Below are 17,877 nucleotides of genomic sequence, written 5' to 3' on the forward strand. Positions count from 1 at the left end.
GATTAAAGTAGTTCAAAATATTATGTATATTAGCATTAGTGATATACATTTAATATAAAATTTAAATGATGGTCCAAATAAAAATATCATTCATAAAAAAATCATGATTTTTATTTTATTAGAAAACAAATTTGAAAAATTAAAATAAATATAAATATTTATTTCTAACAAAATCTTTAAAAATTATTAGTAAATGTATTTGTAAGATTAATTAATTTCATTTTATTTAAATTTTCGTTTATAAACCAAAACTATATTCAATTTTAATTTCTAATTATATTTTATGATAATTTAAATTAAAGCTAACTAATTTTTGAAAGTAAATTTAAGAAGATTCTAAGAAGATTTTAAAAAGATTTTGTTAGAACATTTTAAATAGATTCATTTGTATTTCAAATAAAAAGATAAAGATATTAAAAGATATAATAATGAACTTATGTAAAATATGATATTTTCTAGGAATAGTCCAAACTTAAAAAATCACACATGAAAAGAAGTCATGACTTCTGTTTTAATATATAAGATGCATACAACAAAGATACTTTTATATTGTCGCTTCCTCGATGATGCATTCCATGATTTCAAACAAATATTTTCATACCAAAATAGCATATCAACATATAAGTTCTGAAAAAATGGTTGGCTGACATAAAATTTATTCCTCTTGTCTCTACATATTCTTCTTCATATTGAATCGTTATATTTTGTAACAAATCTGTGACGATTTATTTGAAACTTTTTGCTAGTCATCACACTTTCATGATAACCAATGTAAAATAACACAAACTAACAATACATGTTAGAATTGGCAAAGATTTAGCAAAAACCGCTGGAAGATAACTGACATAATAATCAGAGATGATGTTTCGATAGATGAAGGAAAAATGTTAAAGAAACATAGTTCCATGCTTTTGTTTTGGTGATACACTTATAATCTTTCTCTTTCTCTGATAATATTCTGCGAAATTATAAAATTGAAAAAGAAATTAAAGAAGGGACGGAGCTACCGACAAATATCGGTGACACTAAGAACAATAAAAGGATAATGCGCTTTGGTGTTGATATTGTTAATCCATGATCTTCAAGCTAATCTTGTGGTGATTAACAATTGGTACTTGAATAATAATCGAATTCAACTTAGGATCTACTTGTGTACTCTGTTTGCCTTGGTTCTTTAGTCCAAGTTAGGGTTTAAGAAACGGTTCAGCTCGGGTAGGGAGTTGTTCTCGTTTCGATGTGGTGAAAAATACAGCGATATCTCAGATCGGATTGTGTAGGATCCAATTTAGTGTTCCTGGGTGTTATTAGATCTCGTCGTTTGTATGTTGGGTTAAAATTGATTGTGGTTGTAATCCCATGTTCATCCTTTTGGTAAATGAAAGTTGAGGTTTGAACAAAAAAAAGAACGATAAATGGATTTGAAAAGTGCAAAGAGGAGGTTGATGAAATCGTCGCTCCCGGAGAGAAAAAAATTGTTTTCTTACCCTGTTATGTATTCATTACAAACCTAAAATCAATTATTTTATTATGAATTTATAATATTTAAGTGTAAACTATAAACAGTGAAAGAAAATATACATTTATTAAAAATGAAAATTCAAAATATGTATACTCATGAAAAGAAGAAATGATTTTCCTGAAGTTAAAAGAAAAATACTTGAAAATATAGACATTATTTCAGGTTTATGATATTATTTGAATTTTTTCGCTATTTTCTTGTTTCTTTTTTCTTGCATTTTACGTATAATTTTTATAAGGGTTAATTTGCTATATAACCAAATTCTCAATGAAAATTATGAATATGTCAATGATTTTGACATAATTAACTCACTAACATTTAACACTTATTTCATCCAGTTATACTCTTATCCTTTGTAAGTACCCATTAAAAAAAAAGAGAGACTGAATGACATTGTATGGAAAAAAATGAAACACAACTATTTGCTATCACCTTGCGTAATGCAACACACACGTCATATACTTATGTACCGCATATTTATGCATTGTAGAGAGTAAATGGATGGTTAATAGTGAATGGTGCTATCTTATATAAGGAATGACATGAATTCATGCTATATGCGATCATATTGATTGTGCTTTAAACAAGATGGAATGCACAACCGCATGGTGAAAGTTTATTAATGTTCTTTTCCATATAACGGAAGTAGTATAGTACTTCAACTCCACCCAACCTCTAAATACTAATCCCTAGCCTAACCCCTAAATACTAAACCTCAATTCCCAATTACTAAATCTAAACCCTACGCTAAATCCTAAACCCAAATATAATCTATACAATATATTGAAATATGTTATTTTTATGTATTATATATAATATGGATCCTCTACAAATAGTATAGAAGATGTTGTTTATTCCATTTACATTATGTGAGCACCAATATAAAATAATATGAGAATAAGAAGAGATCTCGTTTCAAATTCCGATTGAACCTATTTCAGATGTAAAGAAATTTGTCAATAATCTTATTGCTTAAATTTTTTTTCAGAGTTAAAAAAACAGAGAACAAAGGTTGAAGAAGTTGAGCCGGTAGATGTTAGAGGTGTTTTGGTTTATTAAATGTTTGAATTGAAAGTTATACAATGGAATTTCCTTTTTTATAATTTTATCATTGAATTGTGTAATAAATGAATTAATATAACTAAAAAAATTAATTTATAATATTTATTAAATAAAAATTATAAAATTGATACGGTATGTATTATTTTTGAAAAATGACATTAACTGAATTAAAAAGTAAATCGGAATTTACCTATCATATTAAATAAATAATAATTTATCGCCGTTGACGAAAACAAATATTGTGGACTTATATTTAATGTATACAGGTTACATCATTCGGTTTGGGCCCATTTTATTAAACCGGGCTTAATTTAGGGTAAGGCCCAAGCAGTAGTTTACGCCTCTCAATATTTAAGGTCACGCTGCGCTGTTCTAAGGGTTTCGTTCTCTACGAAGGAAGGAAGAAGAAGATAAGAGGTTGAAGAAGATGCCAGGCCCAGTCATTGAAGAAGTTAACACTGAGGAGCAGTTGATGGATGCCATCAAAGAGCAAATGAAGCTCCAGGTTCGTTTTCTTCTCGTTCTCTCTATTGAGGAGCTGTTTCAATTTCTCGTGATTTGACGATTGATTTTTGGTGGAGTAGAATGACGATGATGTCGTTGTGGAGGATGTGAAAGATGGAGAGGAGGAAGATGATATTGATGACGACGAAGACGATAACGTTGATGGTATATTCCTTTTTTCTAGATTTGATTCTCTTTGTTGTGTGTATTAGTGATTGAATCTGTTCTGTTTCTAGTTTGTGAGTGATAGAATCTTTGTTAGTCTCTTCATTACTGCTTCACAAGGCTTGCTGGTTATGCGATACATTTCTTTGGACTTACAATGATAAAGAGTTTGGCTTATGTTGTTGTGTGTGAAGGAGCTGGTGAGAATGAGAGCTCAAAGCAAAGTAGAAGCGAGAAGAAAAGCCGCAAAGCAATGCTGAAACTTGGAATGAAACCTGTCACTGATGTTAGCAGAGTCACAATCAAGAGATCAAAGAACGTAAGAACACACGCCTTTATTGACATTTTTCAAATATTTCTTGAACATCAATGTTTTTGATTCTGTGTATACCTCAGGTTTTGTTTGTCATCTCGAAGCCAGATGTGTTCAAGAGTCCCAACTCTGAGACCTATGTGATATTCGGTGAGGCCAAGATTGATGATATGAGCTCTCAGCTGCAAGCCCAAGCTGCTCAGAGGTTCAAGATGCCTGATGTTGGATCTATGATCCCCAACGCTGATGCCTCCGAAGCAGTCACTGTTGCACAAGAGGAGGAAGATGATGATGATGTTGATGAGACTGGTGTTGAAGCTAAGGACATTGATCTTGTGATGACTCAAGCTGGTGTCTCAAAGGCCAAAGCCGTTAAGGCTCTTAAGACTAATGATGGAGATATCGTTTCCGCCATTATGGAACTCACTACATAGGTTGAGTTTCAAGAACCCGCATTGGTCCTCTTTTGTAGTTCACTTGCATTTCCGAAGCATTTTCTTGAACATTATTTGTATTTCCCCACTTTTAAGGCTTATTTTTTCCTTCTATGAGCCATAAACATATTTCCTTCAAAGTCTATAATTGACACATCTTATCTTACGCTGTGGACAGTTTAATGGTAGAGAGTTATGCTCTTAAAATTCAAGAATTTGAATGACAGAACAAAGATTGTATCAGAAAGTTGATGCACTATTTAGCATTCAAAGCCAGATTCACATACACAGAGATGACTCACTGCAATCTAGTCTACATACACTTTTCCTAGCCAAACTTCTCTAGCTCAGTAACGTAGCATAGTTGGTTCAGTTTCTCATATCAAAATGTGAAAAAAATTATGTAGTTTTAGGTAAAACTTTTTTTTTCACAGAGCTAAAAATATTAATATTAAGAAAGTTGTTACTTTAAAAAAAATATCATATATCAACTATTTTCTTTTTTTAAATACATAATTTAATTGGTCACAATATCTAAAAAGTACAAAAGTTGTATTCAAATGTGAAAAAATACTTCTAAAACTATTTATACTATGAAAAATATGAGTATTAAACATGTATTATTTTAAGACTTATTATTGGATTCACCCTGTGAACCTTTAGGTTCACAAACCAATAGAATTGTGTTATTTCATATTCGATATCTTTAAAAAAAATAAAATATTGTCAAGTTATGTTATGTTTTTAAAATAATAGGTAAAATAAATAAATAAAAAATAATAGTAATTACAAAATATTTTTTTTTTAAATATATCTTTAACGTTGTCAGCAAAACACTAAACCCTAAATCCTAAATCTTTAACCCTTGGGTAAACCGTAAACCTTTGGATAAATCCAAAACACTAAACACTAAACCCTAAACCTTAAATCATAAAACCTAAACCCTTGGGTGTTTTAGTGTTTAGTGTTTTTGATTTAGAGTTTAGGATTTATCCAAGGGTTTAAGGTTTACGTTTAAAGTTTAAAATTTAGGGTTTATGGATTAGGTGGGATTTACCCAATGGTTTATTAAATATTTAATAAAAAACTCCTCCTTATTTTTGAGTTTTCTCCTTTTCCCATCTATACTATCTATACTATTAAAACATAATTCATACTAGGATTCTGTCCTTGATTTTTAATTTATTTACAAAGTCATGTCATTCATTAGTTTTAGAAAATTATTATTAATTAAAATTAATCAGCAAATAAATATATTTAAGGAATATTCCAAAGCGTTATGAAAATTATTCAGACCATTTATGTTACATAACATTACATGTATTAATAATATATGATATGTTTTCTATTTCGTTTTTCTTTAATGATACATGTATTACGGATATTAACTATATAATTGAATTCTAACAAAAATTTACGAAATATATATCACCAACTAATATAAGATTTTTTATTATTTACATGTTCATTTCCTATATATACAAGTCATAATTTGTTTTTAATATATACAAAATAAGTTAACACAGTTCAAAATTTTCAAAAATTTAGATAATATTATGAAACTTAAAATAAAATGAATTGTACCAGAATAAATTTTACCTGATATATTTTAAATGAAATGTAATTCTTTCTAAATTGATATTACATAAATATTCTTAATATATGCACTTACAAAACTATAATTTTACATAAATCCTGATTAATAAATTTTAATTATTTTAAATTAATATTTAAAAACAGAAAAATAATGTTGAGTAAAGGACAATTGGTCAATGTATTTGAAAACTGTATTTTTTAGTTCGTGTATTGAATGTGAATTAATTAAGTGTTGGTGTATGTATCTACACAGCTCATGTGTACATGTACTGATCGAGATCGTTAGACTCTGTTGACTTATGAATTAACCGATTTCTCTAGAGTACATATATATCCAGGTTGTAGTACAGGTTTTGTTTTCCAATGGACAAACTCCCACCTTATTCATCGGTTCAACAGTTAGAGAAAGATTTAGAATGGTTTACTTGCTTGAAACTGAAGAACATGAAGAACAAGAAAGAGAAGAAAAAAATTGATTTCCTTGATTTTTACAATGGTGGCTAAAAGATTATTAGTAGGTTTATTTTTCTAGAGCAACCAAAACAATTGAAGTTACTATTCACGGAGTTACTGTGTTTATTTTTGAAGTCTCTTGAACTCTTTTGAACCCTCTTCTCTTGTTATTTATCACTTCATGTCGACATTGTGTACACTCCACATTAAATCTTTGATTTTTCTTACAACAGTAATTTTGTTTTACACATCATAAAATGTTGCAATACAAATTAGAAGAAAAAAAAGAACTTCTCATGTTTTATTCTATTAGTATTTAGTTTTGCGTCAAGTTTTCAGTCGTTTTTAAGCAGCTACATGACACTGCATGCATTGACGTTATCGTCATTAAACATATTGCTAACCCTGTCGTCTCCACGACTACCTGCAGGGATATTACCATGTTGTTCCGTACCATTGTAACCGTGTCTGTAATAGTTATAACTCTCTTTAAACTCTTTTGAGGGATCAACAAAATAGTTTTGAGTAGATGTGAAGTAAAGTGGAGGCTCAGGGTATGGCCAAAACTCAGCTCTCTTCCCGGCTCGTCTCACGGCTTTGAGCACTTTGTTTCTGTCGACGTATCCCACCACTCTCACTCTTCCCATCTCTCTCTCCACCTCTACTGAATCAACTCCTGTGATTTCAACCAATTTCATTAAATATAACCTTGTCTTTAACAAGAGAGCTTATTAACTGATTATGTACAGTGTAACATCAATTAATGAATATCTGATAAATTAATAAAATTTAATTCTGGATTAATTTCTTGATCCAAATAAACACAACATAAATTAATATTTCTCTAAATTCAATGAGTTCATATTTTTATAAATTAATATAAAATATCATGGAGTGGTTTTATGTTTTTTTTTTTTTAATGGGTGGCTTTATGCTTGTGGGTTTATTTTGTTACCTCGGAGTTTTGAGATTGCCTTCCTAACGATCCTGACACAACCAGTGCAACACATCCTGACCTTGAGATCAACCGTCTACGCGAAGGACCAACACAAAGCTTTAGGTTTCGTATGAGAAACTTTGGATGTATACATGAAAACTAGAATTTCTGTCAAACGGATTAACAGAATATATAGAAACCAAGTAGGGCATAGGAATTGTCATTTAATGGAGCACATTTAACAAAAGTAAGCTAATCCGTTCTGCATATACTCAAATAAAACAAATTCATCGAAAGCTAAACAAATTAAATTCCACCAAACACCGTGGACAAATAGAAAGCTAGGCCATTGTATTGGGACGGTCAGCATGTGGTTCAAATGTTCATCGGTGGTCTCGCCTTTTATGTGTCCTATTGGTTCTACAATTATTACTGAAATAGTACAACAATTCTAGCCAGAACCAACCATTGTTATATGTTTATTTACGATATATACCACCATATGGCAAAAGTATCATTATAATCTATATTTTTTATTTCATCATTATCATTCTGGAAAGTATTTTGATTCTAACACCGTAAAAATTTTCTAAAGGAAGCCAAAACGAATTTAAAAAGGAAAAAAAAAGCCAGTGCCTCTTATTGCGATTGCGTTAGAGGCAACAATGGGCTTGATTTCAAAGAGAAAAAAATAACCTGCAAAGAAAGTGGGCGTTTCTTAGACATCCTGAAGTAGCTGATATGTGTGGTGGGTCTTGTATTAGACTTAGGACGGCGTCGGAAAGAGAAAAATCTTGCTACAATAGAGACAATGGACCCGAGACTCTTTGCTATAAAAGTAGACATCTACGATTGATTATTGTTTCTGGAATATACCATAGAATATCGGATTCAATATATACGTGAGGGTAAATATATAGATAACTAGAGATATGAATGCTTGGGAGGTAGGAGAAGCTGAGACACATTTCGACATGAGTAAACAAGAGACTAACTAAATTACGGAAAGAATATGTAGAAATTGAGATGGAGATGTTATGTAAAGCAAAGTAACCAGCTTTTTATTGTTACATCTCGTGATCTCTCGAACACACGTCGACGCTATTGCTAACTCGTGTTCTTTTAACTTCTTTTCATAAAATAATCTTGTTAAGTTGTTTTAATAAGCAGGGATCGGCCTTATGACGAGGAAAAGTATATGTACACGTTCATATATAATAACGAACTTAAAATACAGTATTGATAAGAAAAAAATTTTAAATACAATGAAAAAAACTATTCCCAGAGTTAAAGAAAAGTGCTAGGTGCTAGGTGACGATGACTCAACGTCTAACACCTAAAACCGTCTAAAACGATTAATCGGACGTTACTATTAGTTAAATAGTTTAGGCGTTTAAAAAATATAATAATAAACTAAAAATATATAATATTTTATATTAAATATCATTATCTAAAAATGATAAAATTCATAGTATTTTATTTACATAAGATTCTATATTATAATATATAAATTACTATAATTTATAAATAACAAATCATAATTAGTTTTATTATAATATTAGATTTGTTTAGATTTTTTTTTTGGTGTAGATGTTAAGTTTTATATACCAAAGTTTTAAGTTTTTGAGAACAGTATAAAGAATACTAGTAGCAAAAAAGACTAAAAACCTAAACACCAAAAAGAAAGAAGAAGCAACATTGGAGGATCAAAAGACATAACATTAATACATAAACACAAAACACTAGCAGACGGATAGCCTGGCCGATACTGCATCATTGCCAAATGGGTTCGGAGCCTTTGATAAAATATGAGACCACGCTCGGTAGAAGTTGGCTAGCCCAAAGCGCTACTCCAAAAGATTGACACCAACCATACACAGCTTTTCAAAGACCGGCTGAAGGAATCACAAGCCACCAACCACCACCGGTAGAGGAGCCTGAGACCCGAGCTAAGAATCTCCACTTGTATCAAGCACACTAGAGCGCCAATCTGGCTTGACGTCCCAAGACCACCAAAATCACACTTATTATGCTCGGCTTCGGATTTATAATGCGAGCAGATGCAAGAAGACATGGAGCAATGAGAGCCACCTGAGCCGCTCGCCCAAACCTACAATATAGAGATAGATCAGCCCTCCATTGGTGATCAAGCGACCTGACAATGGAGCTGGGATGACCAATCAGCACACAAGTCTCCTTCAAGGAAATAGAGCTTTGAGACTCAAACGGAGGTCTGAAGCCTTGCCTCGCGCTCACACCGAGAACTGATGGGAGCTCTATAAAGCCTCGTCGGAGAGAAAGCAATGGAGGAGACCGTTGAGAACCCCAAAGAAATGGAAAGGAGGAGGCATCACACTGAGCAGATGCGATGTAACAGCACAAGAGCGGTGAGAAACGTGAAGAGAAAGCAGTAGTGACTACCGGAGAGTTCGAGGCGCAGGTCATAGACGACCCAGCCCAGAAACAATCCGACGACCGCACACGACAACCACCGCAGACCGGCAACCACACAGAAACCTAAACCACAACAGACACACCTTAAGAAAGAGCCCCAAAGTACAACTTGACTTGGCCGGATGGAGAAGGAGGTGCCTCACTGGACCCCAAGCAAATACAGAACTCCGACGACACCGTACCTGATAAAAACCTCCCAAGGAATACACTCTGAAATTGGTAAAGGATAAGCCTTGCACCGAATGAGCTAGAAAGAAACAAACGATCAAGGGATGTGGATCGAAAGGTGACACAAGAGGGGTGGAAAGTCTCTTGATACTACCCTATAATGGCTTCCTCTAGATATGATACACTAGATTAGACAAAGTTAGACTGAAGGAATACACTAAACTTGCTGAGAAACCTTCCAAGGAATACACTCTGAAATTGGTAAGGGATAAGTCTTGCACCGAATGAGCCCGAAAGCAACAAACGATCAATGGACGTGGGTCGAAAGGTCACACAGAAGTTGCGGATGGCTTCTGATTTACCCTATAACAATCTCCCTTGGATATTACGCACCAAGTTTGATTGAGTTAGATTGAAGGATATTAAACACCAACAATCATACAAGTTTTGACCAATGGATATGACACACCATGATCAAAAACAGGTTTGAGAATCACTCTCAATGTTTCCAAAAATATAAACTCAACTCTTATTTTATTTCATGAAGATTACAACTTATTTATAGGATACTAAACTTGGTGAGAAAGTTAAATACTTATTACATGGGAAATGCTAAATTCAGTGTATGGAGGAGAGAAAATGTTCTTGAAACAAGCATTCCTTACATGCAAGCGAGAGAAGCCTTCCATGCAATGAAACACCAAATTTTCGTAACTCCTCTTGGGCAGCAAATAAACCACTTGTTTATGAATCTTTTTGGGCTTGTAACTTGATAAAAATGGGCTGGACATGCAACCTAGTATCATGGGTCAATTTCTGAATGTCTTTCATGTCCATAGCTTCATATATCAGCCCATGATCACATCACTACCACTTCCACTCCACTCCAAAACGATAGCTTGAAGGCAAGACCACCGGATCTGAAAAGAAGGAGCCTTACAACCACGTTAACGCGCTCCCACCGCCGGCAGAGGACCAGATCGAGAGAAAATGAAAACCTCATCCAATCGCCGCCGCCGAACCCTTAAAACCGACTCCGTTCACTCACATCCCACCCACATCACACCCCGCCGCGCCTACACACCAGACCAGGATCTACCAACCGCAGACAGAACGAACCACGCCGGAGGACCAAACCAGAACACCGAGCAAGACGACATAGAAGAGGAATATGAGAGAAACAGAGCAAAATACAAAGAGGAATAGGATTTGAGAGGGCTCCCGGCAACCACGCGTGCCACCACCGGTTGCCGGAGCTGGTGGAGACGTCAAAGAGGGAGGAATTCTGAGGATAGAGGATGGAGAAAGATTTCGAGGAGAGAGAAAAATAGTGTAAACATTTTGTTTAGATTTTAGATGGTTTACAAGATAATCGCCACAGTTTTGGAGGACCTTACAAGATAATCACCACAGTTTTGGAGGACCTAGCACCTAGATACTGTCTAAAGCGATTTTTAAAACACTATGTAAACTCTGACACAAGATTTAAGGTCAGTAACGCTAAACCAAATGAAGAAAACAAAATGAACAACATAAATGAAGTGTAAGGCTTGTATTGAATAACACATACAAGCCTATATGGTCAATCTCAATTCTTAAATGAACATAAAATCATTTGAAAATAGTAACTAAGAAAACGTTCTGATCAGAAACGTCGATTAAAATAAATACCATTAAAAAAAATCAAATTTGGCAAAGTAAATGGAAACGCTAATCACAACTTAAAATGATTAAAACAAGGAGAAGAGCATAGGAGACATAATCAAGACTCACCAAGCAAAAACATTTTACTTATGTCTATGTTCTTTTTTTCGGGTCAAAAGCTATGAAAACAATTTTCCCTCTCCCCCCCCCCCCACCTTCATTTTCCTCTAAATTCTAATTCACTTTGTCGACATTTTTCCTAAAGCTAGATTCTTACATATTTACTCATTAAGTCATTCAATTCTTTATCTTTATCTTTATGGATCAAATCTAATTTATTTCTCGTATAACCATTATCGTTACTGTGGACATACCACTTAGGCAAAGGGTTGGCCAAGATCGGAAGTCTCTTGAGACCTGATCCAGCTCGTATGCCCCTTTAAGTATATTGGTATTCCTGCTACTCCCTTAGTCATAACTAATTTTTATTATATAGGCTCAGTCCGGAGACGTTTTGTGTAAAATAGGAGTAGGAAACCATAATGCTTAAATAATAGGTAGTATAGCAATGTAAAGTGTGATCCGAAGATTGTATTTAAAAATGATAGGTTTTGAGGTGCAAGGCATTCCAACAGTTTGGTTGAATCTTGCCATTGATGTCTTGCAGCCTATAGGCTTATGCTCCTCGTACCTCGATTAACTTATAGGGACCCTCCCATTTGGGCGCAAGCTTCCCTGCTGGTTTGTCTTTCTTATTTTCGAAGACTCGTCGAAGAACCCGGTCTCCTTGCTGGAAAGTCCTGGTTGTGACTCTTTTGTTGTAGCTTTTGGCGATGTCTTGATGGTAGGACCAGTTTCTTAGCCTTGTTATCTCTCTCTTTTCATCGAGCAGGTTGAGGCTCAGGCCCATCAGCTCATCGTTTTCTTCCTGAGAGAGAGGTTCTGATAAGGTCATTTACGTGCACCTCCGTTGGTATAATAGCCTCTGTGCCGTAGACCAATGAGTAGGGAGTTTCCTATGTGGCCGTTTTGGACGTGGTACTATAAGCCCATATAACTCTGTGTAATTCTTCTACCCATCTCCCATGAGCATCTTCCAGGCATTTGTTTATCATGTTTACCACCGTCTTGTTGGTAGATTCCGCTTGTTCATTGGACTGAGGATATCTTGGTGTGGCGAAGGTAAGCTTTATGCCCTAGTTCTTTCAAATATCTTTGAAGTTATGGCTCGTAACTGGGGTCCATTATCGGTAATGATCTCTTGCGGGACCCCAAAGCGGGTGATCACGTTAGTCCACATGAATTTTTGGATGTGGAGATCAGTTATCTTGCTCAATGCTTCGGCTTCCACCCATTTGGAGAAGTAGTCGGTAACTATCAGGAGGATGACTTTCTGCCCCGGAGCTATTGGGAATTTTTCTACTATATCCATGCCCCATTTCCTGAAAGGCCAGGGAGAGCTCACAGAGTTGAGGTATTCTGGGGGAAGCTTGGAAACCGGAGCATGCCTTTGGCACGATATCTGGCATGTTTGTTGCGTCTTCCGCCATGGTGGGCCAATAGTAGCCACTCTTCTGGCTCTTAATACCAGGCTTCGGCCGCTCGAATGAGAACCGCACTCTCCCTCATGCAATTCTTCGAGTATTATGGTGGCCTCTCCCGGTGTGATGCATCGCAGGTAACGGCCGGAGAAGGATCTTCTGAACAATTTCTCCTGGGAAATACAATATATCTTGCTGTGTGCTTCTTGATCCTTCTATTTTCGTTGTGATCCTCAAGGAGGATATCTGTTTCCAGGTATTTGACTATTTGGGTCATCCAAGTTACTCCTTCTGTGATGGCCAACATTTCCTCAGGCTCCACTTCTTTCTCCGTTGCTGGACACTAAAGCACCAGCATGGGAATACTCATCTGGCTTTTAGTTTCGAGGGCAGACCCTAGATTAGCCACATGGTCGGCCTGGGAATTCTGCTCACTGGGGATATGTGTAAGCTTACAGCTTTGAAAACTTTTGACTAGGCACTTGGCGATCGAAATGTATTTGATCATACTAGCATCCTTGGCCTGATATTCTCCCTGCACCTGGCTGATTATTAGTTGTGAGTCGCTGAAGACCTGGATGTTCTCGGCCCCCCATTTTTTTGGCGAGCGTTAGACAAGACTTCATATTCGCTTTCGTTGTTGGTTGCCTTGAAATTGCATCTTCCGGCCCTCGAGGTTGTATTCCATGCAGTGGAGGTGAGTACTATTAAAACTCCTGCTCCTTTGATATTACTGTATCCGTGTACGTGTAGAATCCATTCTCCAGTCTTTCCTCCCTCATTTCGGAGGTTGATCTCCTGTTCTAGGGCTGGAAGCATAGTGGGAGAAAATTCTACTACGAAGTCTGCTAGGACCTGTGATTTGATAGCCGTAGCTGGCCTAAACACTAAATCATATTCTCCCAGTTTCATTGCCCATTTGGCCAGACGTCCTGACACTTCGGGTTTGTGGAGGACTTGTTTTATAGGGAACGACGTTACAACTACAATTTTATGAGCCTGGAAGTGTTAGGGTATATTTGTGTAGGATCTTTGTGAGTACTCCAGAACAATAGAAGAGCAGGAAGATGAGCAAGAATAGAGAGTAAAGAGATGTTTTATTGATTGAATGAGCAAGAACTACAACGTTTTGGTGTATAAACCCTAGTTCTAGCCGTCTAGCTATAATCTCTTTAGTCTCTGAATGTCGATCCCTTATTCTAGGGTATGAGGTCCCCTTATATAGTCACATAGACGTCGGTTAGGTAGGTTAAACACTTTCATATTCATAAATAAGGAAGAATCCCTTTAATTAGAAAACTTCCATTTTACCCGGAGGCAGGGATGGTAGCATGGGTCGAAACCAGGGTTCCTCTCAGCAGGAACATGGAGGTCGGTGTTCTGCCCGAGGCCTGGAGGATTTTTATACATGAGTATTTTTTCCCTACAGTTTTCTCCTTATTTCTCGATTTCGTCATAGTTGTCGGGGAATAACATGTGCACTTGAGTCAATCGGAGTTTCTCTATTTCAGCAGGCACCCTTGGCAGGACATCGCTCCAGTGATTCTTTTTTTTCCATGTTTTTCTTAGGCCCGAACCGTGTTTGAACCTGGAGTAGAGTTGATTTCCCTGAGGTAGACTGGAGTCTAGTAGGTGTTCCCAGGTTCTGGACCTGTCTGAAAGTGATCTAGCAAGGTTCGAGACCCTGGTCTTGCATTTCAGTGGATGGCAAGACTTATATGCAGAACTCCTGGCCTTAGGCAGGATGTTTGATCCTTCAGTGAGCATCATTATTTGTACGCTTGTCGGCATGGTGCTTGGACCCGGTGCATGACTCTGATTCCTTGAGTTTTAGAGAATTTCGTTGATCGAATCGGCCTTGGTATCTCAGATTCCCTTTTCTTATTTGTAGGTGAATCGGATCCGATCTGATTTTTCAGAAATGAATTCGTTTTGAATTTCAAAATCTCCCCCCCCCCCCCCATTTCTCAAATTTGGGATCGAAGCCATCGGTTTCTCCGAGAAGACAAAAACGATTTCTCTTTTAAATTTCCCTTTTTTCTTCTTATTTCTAAGCTGCACATCTTGGCATCCGCACCCCATCTTCAGGTATTATTTCTTGACTTTTTCTGGAATTGAGTAGATCGAATCCTCTTCGTCGTTATGTGCGTAGATCGATTATTTCCCCTCTCATCCTCTGGTTTCTTGGTCAGGAAACAGTATATTAATGTCGAAGCGTTCTAGATTTTCTATTCCCTTGGCGGCCGAGAAGGCCAGGAGATAAGGTAAAGTTATGTAGCCTCGTTAATAACCTATCTTGGAAAACCAATGGAACAACACCAAGATAGGAAAAAAGAGCACTCACAAATGGATTTCCTAATTGTTGATCAGCTGGTTCTTATCCACAATGGTTATTGAATACTGATTTTTGTCTCGTCCAATGCCTTCTACTTCCTTACAGTTGATCTTCGGAATGGTTAAGACAGCTTTCTTGTCAACCTCCTCCTGAACTGGTTCAAGATACCTATCCATGATCACATCACTCCATAACCACTTGCGCATCAGTCATGTTATCATTGTCATCTTTGACCTAAATTATTTCCCGAGCAATAGCTTCACATCATTTTGCAGCTTGATGTTGTAGTGAGTTGGCCAAGTCCAATTCAAGATCAACCCCATGCAGCACCATCATCTCTTGTTCATTAAAGATTTCTTCAGGACGGTTTTGCTACATCTCATCCTTCTTCCAACAACAAACCCTGCAAAATGTTCCAAATCTTTTGTTAATAACGTAAAAACATGTAAAATAGTAGAGACTAATAATAGTAAATATGTCAACACAAGCCAAGAATGTATGATTAATTTCATATTCTCTCTTAGCATACTCATCTTGACTTCTGTCAACAAAAAACCGCTCCTTCCCACCACGAAGTTGTCTCTCCAGTTGAAATGGTACCTATCAACGTTATGAGCTCCGATGGTGTTAACAAGGACGAGCTCAGTGAACCACTGTCTTACACTCATCATGACAGGTATGTCCTGTTATGCTTATCGGTAGAGATCCTGTTCCAAGTGGGCCAAGAATCCATGCCGGAACCTGCTAAGATAGAACAACCAGAGTCCGTTCTCCCAACACATACCTCATCCTTACTATGCTCATCAAAGGCTCGAACGTCTCCTTGTCTCTGGTTATCTCTCCAAAGCCAAAGTATGTAGGATCAAGGTGGATATTCCCGGCGCCATTATCTTCCTTGTTCCATACACCACGCCACAGTCTTACAAGCTTCCCATCTGAATTTTTTTTTATAACTACGGTGTATAGACAAGATTAATGATCCCATGCAAGACAAAATTTTCAGGACATTTAATTTAAACTCAACAAAGAGAATGTTGCAACACTGGAAACATTATCGGCTTTAAACAATATACGACATCAATGCTAGTTATAACTCACGTGAGGCTTATTCTGAAGCGAAAAGGCTAGAGAGATTTCTAAAAAGTCATTTTAGACGATTCAGTTTGAAAGTGATGGACCAGGGGCAGTGGCGGACCCAGCCCCATTTTTTAGGGGTGTCAAATGTTTGGGCTTCAGCCCAGTATAAACATTTTTATACTAAAATAAGTAAAAAAAAATAACACAAAGGGTTTGAACTCAGGAAAAGGGGGTCAAGAAAGGGAGTATTTCACCAACTGAGCTACGATTTTTTCTTGTCCAATGACTAAAACTCTTTAATAGTTATATTTAACCTGTTGCAGGTGCAACCCCTTCCTAACACGTGTGTCCGCCTCTGACCAGGGGTCTAATACATATCGAATACTTGTATTTGAACAAAGCAAGCCAGAATTAAAAAAAAAACGAATATTAGCGGGTATTTGTTGTGTTCAGCCCAAAATCTACAAATGAGAAAGAATAATCGATTGCTAAATAAAAGTGAATCAACCATGTCCAAAAAAATCTGAAGGGCATTAAATGACTTTATGAACTTTATTTCATCTGATGGGTTTTCCTTTATCGAAAGCCCATTTAGGCACCTTTAAGCCCTTTAATGTTTGACAAAACACGGGGGACATACATATATATTTAAAGAGCCATCTTTAGGGTTTTGATCCAAAGAAGTACCGCCGTCGCATTTCACACTCAGAGACGAAAGATGAAGACGATCTTGTCATCCGAGACGATGGACATCCCCGAAGGCGTCACCATCAAGGTCCACGCTAAGGTGATCGAAGTCGAAGGCCCACGCGGGAAGCTCACTCGCGACTTCAAGCATCTCAACCTCGATTTCCAGCTCATCAAAGACGCCGTCACCGGCAAGCGACAGCTCAAGATCGACTCGTGGTTCGGCTCTCGCAAAGCCAGTGCTTCGATCAGAACCGCTCTAAGCCACGTTAGCAACCTCATCGCTGGTGTCACTCAAGGTTTCCTTTACAAGATGCGCTTCGTGTATGCTCATTTCCCTATCAACGCTTCAATCTCCGGTAACAACAAGTCCATCGAGATCCGTAACTTCCTTGGCGAGAAGAAGGTCAGGAAGGTTGATATGTTGGATGGTGTTACCATTGTTCGGTCTGAGAAAGTCAAGGATGAGATTACTCTTGAGGGTAATGATATCGAGCTTGTCTCACGTTCCTGCGCTCTGATTAATCAGGTACCTTCTTTTTGATATGGGTTTGTTTAAATATGTTGGAGAGAGTCTTGTCTGTGATGTGTTTAGTTATGTTTCGTGTTATAAAGGTGCATACTTTGTCTTTGTTAATGTTCTGTTTTTTTGATGATTGTTTTGGTTTTGAGCAGAAATGCCATGTGAAGAAGAAGGATATTAGGAAGTTTCTTGATGGTATCTATGTGAGCGAGAAGGGCAAGATCGCTGTTGAAGAATGAAGCTTTCTATTATATTCATATGGTGGAAGAGTGATTTAGTTGTAGCGTTTTGTTTACATCTCTTATGGATTTGTAGTTTTGTTTCTTTTGGACCATCATTATATGCAAACTCATTGTTCTTTATGTTTGGGTTTTTATTTACTCTGTTCTTGCAAAAGTTTTTAATACCATCTGCTTATTTTACATATTCCTGGAAATGGTTATAGTTATAGGCTATGCAGTGCTT

At 36.4% G+C, this 17,877-nt stretch overlaps 3 protein-coding genes across 4 annotated transcripts; 2 read left to right on the forward strand and 1 right to left on the reverse strand.

Moving 5' to 3' along the window:
• Positions 1-2,853: 2,853 nt before the first annotated feature.
• On the forward strand, positions 2,854-4,163 carry LOC103838916 (nascent polypeptide-associated complex subunit alpha-like protein 4). Its single transcript, XM_009115368.3, has 4 exons — positions 2,854-3,086; positions 3,166-3,250; positions 3,445-3,569; positions 3,647-4,163. Exons 1-4 carry the CDS (start codon positions 3,009-3,011, stop codon positions 3,995-3,997), a joined length of 639 nt encoding a protein of 212 aa, XP_009113616.1. The 5' UTR covers positions 2,854-3,008; the 3' UTR covers positions 3,998-4,163.
• LOC103838915 (heavy metal-associated isoprenylated plant protein 44) lies at positions 4,106-16,633 on the reverse strand. Of its 2 annotated transcripts, XM_033279194.1 has the most exons (4): positions 11,030-16,633; positions 7,680-10,997; positions 7,002-7,077; positions 4,106-6,722 (listed from the first exon to the last, which is right to left on the reverse strand). In XM_033279194.1, the coding sequence occupies exons 2-4, from the start codon at positions 7,827-7,829 to the stop codon at positions 6,400-6,402; spliced, it is 549 nt and encodes a 182-aa protein (XP_033135085.1). In that variant the 5' UTR covers positions 7,830-10,997; positions 11,030-16,633; the 3' UTR covers positions 4,106-6,399. The 2 variants fall into 2 exon arrangements, with proteins under 2 accessions (XP_033135085.1, XP_009113615.1); XM_009115367.3 differs by having other exon boundaries at positions 7,680-16,633.
• Positions 16,634-16,860: 227 nt separating this feature from the next.
• LOC103838914 (60S ribosomal protein L9-2) lies at positions 16,861-17,838 on the forward strand. The gene is made up of 2 exons (XM_009115366.2): positions 16,861-17,418; positions 17,565-17,838. Exons 1-2 carry the CDS (start codon positions 16,921-16,923, stop codon positions 17,649-17,651), a joined length of 585 nt encoding a protein of 194 aa, XP_009113614.1. The 5' UTR covers positions 16,861-16,920; the 3' UTR covers positions 17,652-17,838.
• Positions 17,839-17,877: the final 39 nt, after the last annotated feature.

Source organism: Brassica rapa, chromosome A09 (assembly GCF_000309985.2).
Source record: "Brassica rapa cultivar Chiifu-401-42 chromosome A09, CAAS_Brap_v3.01, whole genome shotgun sequence".
Taxonomy (NCBI): domain Eukaryota; kingdom Viridiplantae; phylum Streptophyta; class Magnoliopsida; order Brassicales; family Brassicaceae; genus Brassica; species Brassica rapa.

Coding starts and splice junctions, on each gene's coding strand:
- LOC103838916 (XM_009115368.3), top strand. CDS start 3,009: ATGCCAGGCCCAGTCATTGAAGAAGTTAACACTGAGGAGCAGTTGATG. Junction 3,251..3,444: donor CGAAGACGATAACGTTGATG/GTATATTCCTTT, acceptor TTGTGTGTGAAG/GAGCTGGTGAGAATGAGAGC. Junction 3,570..3,646: donor CAATCAAGAGATCAAAGAAC/GTAAGAACACAC, acceptor TGTATACCTCAG/GTTTTGTTTGTCATCTCGAA.
- LOC103838915 (XM_033279194.1), bottom strand. CDS start 7,829: ATGTCTACTTTTATAGCAAAGAGTCTCGGGTCCATTGTCTCTATTGTA. Junction 7,078..7,679: donor AACGCCCACTTTCTTTGCAG/GTTATTTTTTTC, acceptor TCCTTCGCGTAG/ACGGTTGATCTCAAGGTCAG. Junction 6,723..7,001: donor GGCAATCTCAAAACTCCGAG/GTAACAAAATAA, acceptor TTGAAATCACAG/GAGTTGATTCAGTAGAGGTG.
- LOC103838914 (XM_009115366.2), top strand. CDS start 16,921: ATGAAGACGATCTTGTCATCCGAGACGATGGACATCCCCGAAGGCGTC. Junction 17,419..17,564: donor CCTGCGCTCTGATTAATCAG/GTACCTTCTTTT, acceptor GGTTTTGAGCAG/AAATGCCATGTGAAGAAGAA.